The sequence below is a fragment of the Andrographis paniculata genome, unplaced genomic scaffold (genome assembly GCF_009805555.1).
Source record: "Andrographis paniculata isolate CXL003 unplaced genomic scaffold, ASM980555v1 Contig59END, whole genome shotgun sequence".
Taxonomy (NCBI): Eukaryota; Viridiplantae; Streptophyta; class Magnoliopsida; order Lamiales; family Acanthaceae; genus Andrographis; species Andrographis paniculata.
This window is the reverse complement of record NW_026137594.1, coordinates 1,765,463-1,775,695: the sequence shown is the minus strand read 5'-3', so window position 1 is coordinate 1,775,695 and position 10,233 is coordinate 1,765,463. Positions and strand designations below refer to the sequence as shown.

Below are 10,233 nucleotides of genomic sequence, written 5' to 3'. Positions count from 1 at the left end.
TTGTATCGATATCTTAGTTGAAAAATTATTATCTGGAAGAAAATGTTTGGGTATTATTTAGGGTGATTTTGATAATAAATTTTGTTGCTATTTAGGGTTTAAGGGTAATATTTATTTTGTGAAATGGGTAATGTGTTGCTATTGAGGATCAAGACATTTCTAGAATTCCGTAAGAACATATGATTTTAGTGTATTTTGTGTAAGATTATCTAATCGCCCATACGACCTAATATAGTTCATACATTCACCGGTTGGATCGCTAGGTTCCGATGGACATGGAGCAAAGTAGTCTGAAATTATTAATTATATGTTCCTACGAGGGTGAGCATCATGTAATTCGTTTAGAAGAGGGCACCACGCTGGAGGATCTTTACCGGAATATATCGAAAAGATGGAATAAAGTGAGTATTGAGGCGGTAAAACTCCAATATATTGCACCTATTCAGAAAAGCTACGTGACATTATTGTGTGACGATGATGTCGCCAATATGTGGAGAATGCATATCTTGTTAAAGGTAATGTTTGTGGATATGATTGCACGGTGCAGAAGCGAGCACCAGAGCGTGCCTCTCCGAAGCACGGTTGGACGCAGGTACGTTACTCATCATTTGTAATTAAGTAGTCTTTATTAAACTTTGTTATAGAATGCAGTCACAATTGTTCCTTATGAAAGAATGCAGTCTGTAAGCACTTATAATGTAGTATGTAAGAATGCAGTCTGTAAGCGCTTATAATGTCATGTTCAACACATGTAAAAACATATTGTTTATAGGTTACGTTAGTAATAATTCTTTCATAATATTGGCATACAACAATACCGTGGTATATTGTTGCGATGTTGTTTGTAGGTAGTAAGTATCCACCTCCGCGATTTTGTAGTAGCGCGGTGCAGAACGAACCACTGAAGAGATTGTAAAGATATGTAGTGGGGCTATAACGTCTTGAAGGTATTTAACGATTTTCACTCCTTCTTCACACGCCACTGTCAATATCCTCTAGCAATCCGGTTTAGGTAGGTGTACCATGATCGATGCGTTGAAATTTCTGTAGCCCATGACATTTACTGCATCACGTAGCCTGCTGCGGTGAATAGATGCAGTTGTTCTTTTAAATACCCTGGATGACACGGTAGGTAACCATAGACACCGTGGACATACTCGGTTGAGTAAGATGGGTACCCATGTTTTTCCATTTACTCTGAAAATATCTATTACCATATAAAATTAGAACTACTTACATCTGATATAATTTTCATTCTTATTATTGTATTTGTAATGTAGGGGCGAGGCCGAATGTTCTGGATTGAACGAAGATTGCGCCGATGGTATCTTTATTCCCGACGAAAGTACTAGTCTAATTGCAATGCAGAGATGCATTGTCGGGGAAGGGCAGACATTCAAGGGACCGCAGGAGTTTAGAAAGTTACTGAAGAATTATTCTATTGCCACTCAGAAACACTTCAGGTACCAAAAGAATGATTCGAGCAAAATTATTGCGGTGTGCATCGACAAAGGCTGTGGTTGGCGTATTTATGCATCCTTCCATGCTCGTGATGCATCATTCAGCATTCGTAAGTGCAATTTACATCACACATGTACTATGAGTCTATTGCAATCAAGAGATCATCCAGCAGCCGATGCGAACTGGATTTCTGAGGTCTACAAAGATAAGATACGTTCTATGCCAGCGTATAAGGCATCCGACATCCGGGAGCATATCCAAACAGATTATGGGATTGACGTGAAATATCATAAAGCATGGCGTGGCAAAGAGAATGCGATAAGGGCAATTAATGGTGGAGGTAGAGACAGTTTCTCACAACTTCCATGGTACTGTCATGCACTTCGGGAGTCAAATCCGGGAAGTATTATAGACTGCGAAGTTGAGCAGGCAACCAAACGTTTCCAACGCCTTTTTGTTTGTTTGGGTGCATGCCGGCTGGGTTTTTTGAGGGGTTGCAGGCCCCTACTCTTTCTTGATGGGACACATATAAAAAACAAACACAAAGGGTGTCTGCTAAGTGCAATTGCAGTGGATGGGGATGATGGGATGTTTACTTTAGCATTTTCTGGTACGTAATTTGATATTAGCTACAGTTGTCATTTTGTTAGAATGCTGGGTATAGCTGTTCGTGTATGCTGTTTTCCATGCTCTCTTTAGGCACGTATGTACCCTTATACGTTGGAAACCTTTGTAGTTATTTGTGTTCTTATTTGTTGACTTGCAGCTGTGTCTACGGAAAATGATGAAAATTGGGAGTGGTTTTGCTGGAAGCTGCGATCTGTTTTAGAATGTGAGGGACGTACGGATTGGAAACAGTACACATTCTTCTCGGATCGGCACTCGGGTTTACTAAAGTCAATCTCGTGCGTCTTTCCCGGAGCACATCATGCGTACTGTCTCCGACACTTAGTGGACAACTTCCGTACCCAGGTATATGTACGTCAATATTAATCTGTAATGAACATCACTGGTTATGATCAGCCATAAAATGTCTTTTTTTTAGGTTATGCGGAGATACCCAATGCATAATAAGAAACGATGGACCGTTGTCTTCAATAAGGCCGCCTATGCTCCGTTGAGGAGAGATTTCGAAAACCACATTAGTTCTGTGGTCGAATCAATGTCATTGGCCAGGGACTTCATTACCCAATCACACCCAGAATGTTGGGCAAATTCACTATTCAGAGGCACTCGTTGGGGAATAATAAATAATAACATTGCTGAGTCATGGAATAGTTGGGTGAGATCCGCGAGGTCAATGCCATTCGTTGGGATGTTGGATACCATTAGAAGGCAAGTGATGGTAATGATGAATGAACGCCGCGAAAAGTCGGAGATAATGCACGGAAGGCTCTGTCCAAAACAGGAGAGCAAGTTGGCACTATCGTACATGGCGTCTCGACGGCTACAGTGCAGTTCATCCTCTAGAACTGTATTCGAGGTAACAGATTGTAATGAAAGATACGCAGTCGATTTGGAGGCGCGCAAATGCTCTTGTCGAGAATGGCAAATGTTCCGATTGCCCTGCAAGCATGCCTACTCTTGCATTGAAAAATGCAGTATGTCAATTTATGATTTTTGCGATCTTTACTATAGCATTGAATCTTACAGAAAAACGTACCAGGAGCCAATAAATCCCGTACCGACGCATGATATGGACGTGATTGTTGAAATTCAGGCGGACCAAATTCACCCTCCTCCGTCGTCTGTCCAACCAGGCCGGCCAAAGAAGCGAAGGTTCGAGTCCCAGCAGGTAAAGAATGCACGGAAATGTGGTCGTTGTGGGCGTCTTGGACATAATAGAAGAAGTTGCAAGCAACAAATAGCTTAGCGAACCTTTTTTTCATTGTACATCTTTTTGGCTTCCAGGAGTATATATTAAGACAGTAGGTACATATTCAATAGCTATATTGTAATTGTTTTTTGTGTCTCTAGGATGTAACCGGTTGGATCCATCGACTTATTTGCAGTAGTAAGTGGTATGTAGCCCTCTCACGCAGGTATATGATGAAGTTGTGAAGGTTCATAGTTATATTCTGCAGGTATATTTTTCATGTACTGAGGCATTTGATGATGTAGCTCTGTAGGGACGGATGGTTAATGTAATCTCTAATTGTTTTGAAAGTACATGCTATCCTATTTTTGGGTTATTAGTAGGAGGTATAGTTGTTGTATTACACTCGTCATACTAACCAAGTGCATGTGTCATACAACTTAAGTATTTGTTGATGCCTTCTTTAACCATCAGCAGTAAATACATGCTATTTGAAGAAAAAAAAAAAAAAAGACCGTTTCTCCAGCCACAGGTAACCAGGGCATACATAATTGCAACTGAAGTATAATGTCACGGTTGTTGTAAGTACGCAATAGCTTACAAAGGGTATATGAATAATGATTCCAACATATAGGGTTGCGGTCCGAGTACAAACCATATTTTATTTTGTTTATACAGTATTCTAATTGTATTACCGTGTAATAACTTGGAGGCGTAGCATTGATTAAAATTCAGCACACAGCTACGTACCAGACTTCCATATGCCACACAACTATATTGCGGTTATATTATCGTGTCTATTCTATTGTGTTCTAATTCAATTAACGGGTAAGCGATGTAAGTATAATCTGTGGCCTAAAACACGCCATTCAAGATTATGGGGTTAACGAGCAACACTACCATGGTTAAGCCAATACACTCTTACCATCAGTTCATGAATATTTTAAGAGAAAAGGCCGAGTCCCCACCCGTAGGGTACCAGAGCATTTGAAATGGTAACGGAAGTATAAAGGCTATTTCCGTAGGTACATAATAGATACTATAGGGTATTTGTAATAATGACTCCGTTACTTATGCATCCGAGCTAAGTACCAGACTCGCTGAACGAGGTACACAGATTGCGTATGCGGGCATCTGTGTTGTAGTTGTAGGTATCCTAGTTGTAGGTATAGTAGCACTTCTCTGTAACCACGTGTTGCTTAGCATTCCGCAGGAAATAGTTGATTGTAATCTAGACGTTGGCCCACACGCAATTACCAGACACCTATGTCCCGCACAAATATTTTGTTGTAATATGATCATGTTTTTTTAGTATTGTTTGTTTTAAATTAACGAGTAAGCCCTTGCAGTATCTCCGGTCGATTAAAACATGGCGTCCAGTAGGGTTTTATGAGAAACGCCGACACGGTTGAACTGATTCAAAGTGAACGCTATTTCAGTGATCAGTGCAAAAGAAATGACCAGTCCCACAAACGCAAATGACTGGAGCATGTAATATATAAATGGAAGTACATACTAGTTTTCCGTAGGCACATAAAAGCTATCAACGGGTATCACCACACAACGCAGGTATATAATGAAGATGACAAATCAATCCACATAAAAGACATTTACCAATTCCATCACCTCGATACACAATGCAATAACTTCCCAGATCAATCCAAATTGAAGACGTTAAACAAATCCATCACCTCCACACAACACAATAACTTCCCAGATCAATCCAAACTGAAGACATTCAACAAATCCATCACCTCGCCACACAACGCAAAAACTTCCCAAATCAATCCAAATTCATTACATGTGTTAACCTGCCCTATTTTTCCATCGGGGTCTACGTTTCAGAAGGGGGGACCTTTCAATATCCTCGCTGCAATCGTGCCTCGGTAGCTCTTGACATCGCCGAAGTCCTCGCCGAGGACACCAACGAGATTGACATCTGGACCTGCCCGCGCATAACACTCTGCGAACATGCAGACTAAAGGTCCACAGTCCAACGTTTCACCCTGGTGTCGGCATCTAATGTACTCGGGCATGTCGCTGACCATAGGCCATAGTCGTGACGCGTTCATATACAACGATAAAAATCGCGTCTGCACAAATAACGTTACTCTTTCGTTAAGGAATTCACCCTACCCATAGGCAATTAATTATGATCATTCGAAAGACGTACCAATTTCTTTGCATTCCCCTGGCCGAAGGGGTCGCGCATTGAGTTACACTCCAACACAACACGTTTGACGGTATCCAGTATGCAGAGATGCCAGTGGAACCGGGTGTGTACGGGTAGAAATATGTACCGGCACCCAGACCGGATTTTGTCCATGATTCCGGCAATCTCTTGGCCTACGGTCACTTGCAGCGAGTTGGCAAACGCGAGTACATTACCCTTATTGATGCTCGGCTTTTTCGCTCCCCTGCTTGGTCGTGATAGCGCGTCGTTCACGGCTTTCTGAAAATCGAACACAGCAACCAACGCAATAATAACAATGTGATTTGTAATACTAACCGTATAAATTCCAAACAGGATACTCACCGCTACGAACCATGGCACACAACCACACCGCACCTGCGGATTGTGTTGGAGCTGATATTCATTGCTGCATAGATGATATAGGTACGCGTCGATGACTTCGCCTTTCACAGCTTCGTCAAACAGTAGTTCTAAAACGGCATCGGACGAGACAGACACGACGCCCTACTGCCATACAGTGTCCCTACAACATGATAGTCGCAAACGGATAAAAACATCGATTGAGAAAAATATATAAAGCCTTAATAGTGAATAGCAATACCGGACAGCGAATGACGCGAGAAAATGTTCAATGGTGTTCGTCTCATCCTCAGATAAGGAACCCTTTCCACAGTAGCTGCCATTATTGCGATATCCCTCCCACTTTTGTGCTCCAGGGTCTGCTACAACCTTAGCATCCGAGTCCCCATCGTCGCCGACGACAAATGGTTCCTGAACCAACAATGAAGATAATCATGTTTCCGTAGGTATCTGTATTTATTGTACAGGTATTGACGCAGAAACACTAGGTATTTAAGAATCTATCTGAAGTATTTTGAGCCAGACGACTTATATTTGTATGGAACTACGTACCTGCTCATTATTGACGTCGACCGCTGACTTTCCTTTCGCCCTCCGTGTTTTTCTCGCTTTCTCAATTCGCGGTGTCGACACAGGTGTCACGAATTCAGGCTTCTTCTTTCTCTTCCGATCCTTACGTGCCATTACACCACGTACAATCAATGAATCTGCGGCCCTGCTACAAGTCTCACGGTCGGAGTCATCGCCCTGCTACAATTTCAACAAAGCAAATAATCATTCAACAGATAGACAACTACGATCTACAAATTGTACTTACTATATTAATTAGCTTACCTTGACATCTATCGGTGCAACATAAGGAACAATGGCCATCAATTGGTTAAACTCTAGCAGGCTACCAACCCCTTCGTCATCTGACTCGTTTATCGGATCAACTTCGGCCAAAAGGATGTCCATTTTTTTTTGCTTCGGCGCTCGGTATTCGCTTGCTCTTCCGCTGCCTCCTCGGGATCCTCCTCAGTCTGCCTCTCCTCCTCCCCAGTTTTTTCCTCCTTCTCCTCCTCCTCCTCCTCTTCACCCTGACTCTCCTCCTCCTGACCTTGCTTCTCCTCCATGTCGGCCTGCTTCTCTTTCCTCTCAGACTCCACAGCCATCCGGTCTGCTGTCTCTTCATCCCCATAGTTTGCATCACCCTCCTCGCCATCGCTCTCGTCCTCACCCTCACCTTCACTGTCGTCATCGACAACACCGGCTCTAGATCTTTGTAATTTATGAGCAAGTCTGGCAATTGCAGTGTCTTTCTTCCGCAGCTCCACCTTCAATGCCGCAATTTGCTGCGCTGCTTCCTGCAACATATGTTAATAATGTCATATAAGAAATTATTTTATCCATTTACAACGGTAGCAACATTGAATAATGCATTTACCTCTGAAGCATGACAAATTGCACGAACGAACTTTTCTTCCGTGCCTATCCGATAGAATTCCTGAACATCTGACCGCTTTAGGGATGTCAATTCACCAACTGCATGAACCCTGGACATTGGACCGAGGCTATTCAACCACCGAAAGAGACGCGGTACCTTCGGAAGGCACCGTGCCTTGTCCAGAGTTGGGACCCTCTCATTGAACCACGCCTGCACATATTGTAATAGACATTACTGCCAACAATAATACATATTGTGCAATATACCAAAATAAGTAGAAAAAATTAACAAATCCGATATTACATTGCTTACCAACAAACCCGCGGTGCAGCCTGTCAAATATTTTTTCCCGGACTTGAAGTCGCTTATAGACTTCAACAAATAACGGTGACTCGCGGGTCCCCACGCGTAGTCACCAATCGCACTCAGGTCTTCCACATACGGTAACAAAAAAAGGGGTACAGAATAATTCGCAGAACAAAATAAAATATTTGCAAAAACAAACATAATAAAAAGACGAGCAACATCCGCAACAGAAAGAGGCTCCAGCCCCTGCAACAGAGCCTCACGCAGCTTCTGCAACACCTGCCCGCGGGTTACAGAACGTGGCTTGCTCCCAAAAATTCGAACAAACCATTCGCTTTCGACCGATGTATTTTCGGTCACGTAGACTCCTTTCGCGTGTAGTCCTAAGACTACAGAATATTCTTCAACTTCAAACGGAAGCTCAATGTCACTTCCAATCTTAAAAGACATAGATTCCGAACTGAAGCTATTGACGAGGGCAACAAGTCGGTGCCATGGAAACTTCATTTTCGGGCAATCCAGAAAATGCCCGAATGGTGTCATGTTTATAGCTGCGATGTGTTGGTCTCTCATGTGTTGCTTCAGTTTGGCCAGCTCATTATGAAAAAAAGGTAATGCAAATCGGCTGATCACCGATTTGTGCTCCTTGCCTGGCCTGTAAGTAAAAACCATAAGTCCACGTTATCCAAATCTCTAATTTAGTTAAAAGTTTTTCACAATTTAGCAGGAGTAAAAACGCATTCCGAGTATACAACAGTGCCGTTCAGGTATATTAATTGGCAAATTAGACCAAACAAATGAAACTCCTGGTGCCTAATATTACCGCATTTATCAACCCACAAATATGACTATTTACCGAACAATCCACCAAAAAACCTAAAATATGCAACTTCGAGTAACTAAACAAAATATACATCTTCAAAATTAACAAAATCAAAGATAAAAACAGATAAAATCACCCAAAATCGGCCGAACCGGGTTTCCTGGCCAAAAATTCGAACAATTTCAAACTACCCGTTGAACTAACACAACACCGAACACCCAGGGCTCCTCATCACTAAACCGAGGCATACAAACACGGGACCAAGGCTTCTACCCCAAACAATCGAGTAAACTACGATATAAAATTCGATTGTCAACAAAATCATAAAACGAAAAGGGTTTCGACCAGACACTTACTTTTTTGAACTCCTCGTGGGGGATCGCGGCGGATTCGCAGTTTTTCTCACCATTTCGCTGAACAAAATGTCTTACTGCTGATCGTCGAGTTCGCGAGGGACGATTTCCTTCTCGAAGAACTAGGGCTTGAACGGAGAGTGAGTGAGGGGAGTTAGGGAATGTTTCAGTTTTTAAATCGTGCATATTTTCTGTGATTTTTTTTTTAAAAAAAATCACAAAATAAGGTACGCAGTATTTAAATGGAATTATCTAATCGTATACTGGGGGTAGAGCGGGAGGTAATGTAGGTATATATTATAAAATTGAGAGTATTTATTAATCAATCGTAAGTACATGTTGCATATACAATTGTGATTGAGTAGAAAATACAAGAAGGGAGTTATAACATATCTAATCAATAAAGTAGGGACTGCAGATCAATTAATTTACAATGGGGACTGAATTGCAAGCAAAATACACTGACAGGGATTTTAGTCCAAGTCTCCCTTCAATTTAACAATTTTATTATTTTTATCTTTGTCATTTAAAATATCAATTTTAATTCATATATAAATATTAAAATATTTATAAAATTAAAAAATATATATTCTTTTATTTTATAATTACAAAAGTGCAAAATACTTCACAATTCTATTACCATTGAAGTATTATCAATTTTTTAAATTATTAAATATATACTTTGAGTTTGAATGAAAAATAAAAAAAAAAAAAATTCTTATGTTTATTTTTTTTTATTGATAATGCACTTTGATTGATTTCTTTTTTTTAATAAATATTTAAAATTTTTAATTTTTATAAAAAAATATATTTTTTTTTAGATTTTTTATTATTATTTTTTAGAATTATAATTCCAAAATATGAATAGAGTTGTATGTTTTATTTATACAAAACTATTTAAATTAGAAAATGACATTCATATTTATATATTTTATTAAAAAATATTTTTAATAATATTTAAGTATACTTTTAAATTTTATTTAATTATATATATCAAATTATAAATTAATATCCTTAAATAATAAAAAGTTTGTTTATTATTATTATTTTTTAATTACTATTTTCAATATATATAATATTTTATTTTATTTTATTATTTCACAAAAAAGAAAATATTATTCAATATAAAATATTATTATTTTTCATATTACTTTCACAATTTCATATATCTCATATAAAAAAAAAAAAAAAAAAATCAGCACTCCTGATATATACAAATATCCCACATTTTTATTATATACAACTCTGTATATAATAAAGACATGGGTTGTTGGTTTATAATTATAAATTTGTTGTATAACAGTAGTGTATTGAAATCAACTATTGTGATACTATAACATGTGATGTTAGTTCATGTGTTGTATTTGTGTTGATTCATACAAATATGTTGTATAACAGTATTTGATTTGCTGAAATCAACTATTATTTGTGTTGTATAAGACTATAGCATATATTGTTAATTTATGTGTTATATTTGTATTATATGAACTTATA

The 10,233-nt window shown here is 39.2% G+C and overlaps 2 protein-coding genes across 2 annotated transcripts; one reads left to right on the top strand and one right to left on the bottom strand.

The window, feature by feature from the left end:
- Positions 1 to 269: 269 nt before the first annotated feature.
- On the top strand, positions 270 to 3,590 carry LOC127258054 (uncharacterized). Its single transcript, XM_051284693.1, has 6 exons — positions 270 to 592; positions 1,281 to 2,071; positions 2,228 to 2,433; positions 2,507 to 3,256; positions 3,439 to 3,441; positions 3,546 to 3,590. Exons 1-6 carry the CDS (start codon positions 270 to 272, stop codon positions 3,588 to 3,590), a joined length of 2,118 nt encoding a protein of 705 aa, XP_051140650.1.
- Positions 3,591 to 5,118: 1,528 nt separating this feature from the next.
- LOC127258052 (uncharacterized) lies at positions 5,119 to 6,704 on the bottom strand. Its single transcript, XM_051284692.1, has 6 exons — positions 6,666 to 6,704; positions 6,384 to 6,581; positions 6,078 to 6,242; positions 5,814 to 5,975; positions 5,451 to 5,729; positions 5,119 to 5,370 (listed from the first exon to the last, which is right to left on the bottom strand). Exons 1-6 carry the CDS (start codon positions 6,702 to 6,704, stop codon positions 5,119 to 5,121), a joined length of 1,095 nt encoding a protein of 364 aa, XP_051140649.1.
- Between the last annotated feature and the right edge of the window lie 3,529 nt (positions 6,705 to 10,233).

Coding starts and splice junctions, on each gene's coding strand:
- LOC127258052 (XM_051284692.1), bottom strand. CDS start 6,704: ATGGCCATTGTTCCTTATGTTGCACCGATAGATGTCAAG. Junction 6,243..6,383: donor TCGACGTCAATAATGAGCAG/GTACGTAGTTCC, acceptor TTGTTGGTTCAG/GAACCATTTGTCGTCGGCGA. Junction 5,371..5,450: donor AGGGGAATGCAAAGAAATTG/GTACGTCTTTCG, acceptor TTATTTGTGCAG/ACGCGATTTTTATCGTTGTA.
- LOC127258054 (XM_051284693.1), top strand. CDS start 270: ATGGACATGGAGCAAAGTAGTCTGAAATTATTAATTATATGTTCCTAC. Junction 2,072..2,227: donor GTTTACTTTAGCATTTTCTG/GTACGTAATTTG, acceptor GTTGACTTGCAG/CTGTGTCTACGGAAAATGAT. Junction 2,434..2,506: donor TGGACAACTTCCGTACCCAG/GTATATGTACGT, acceptor TCTTTTTTTTAG/GTTATGCGGAGATACCCAAT.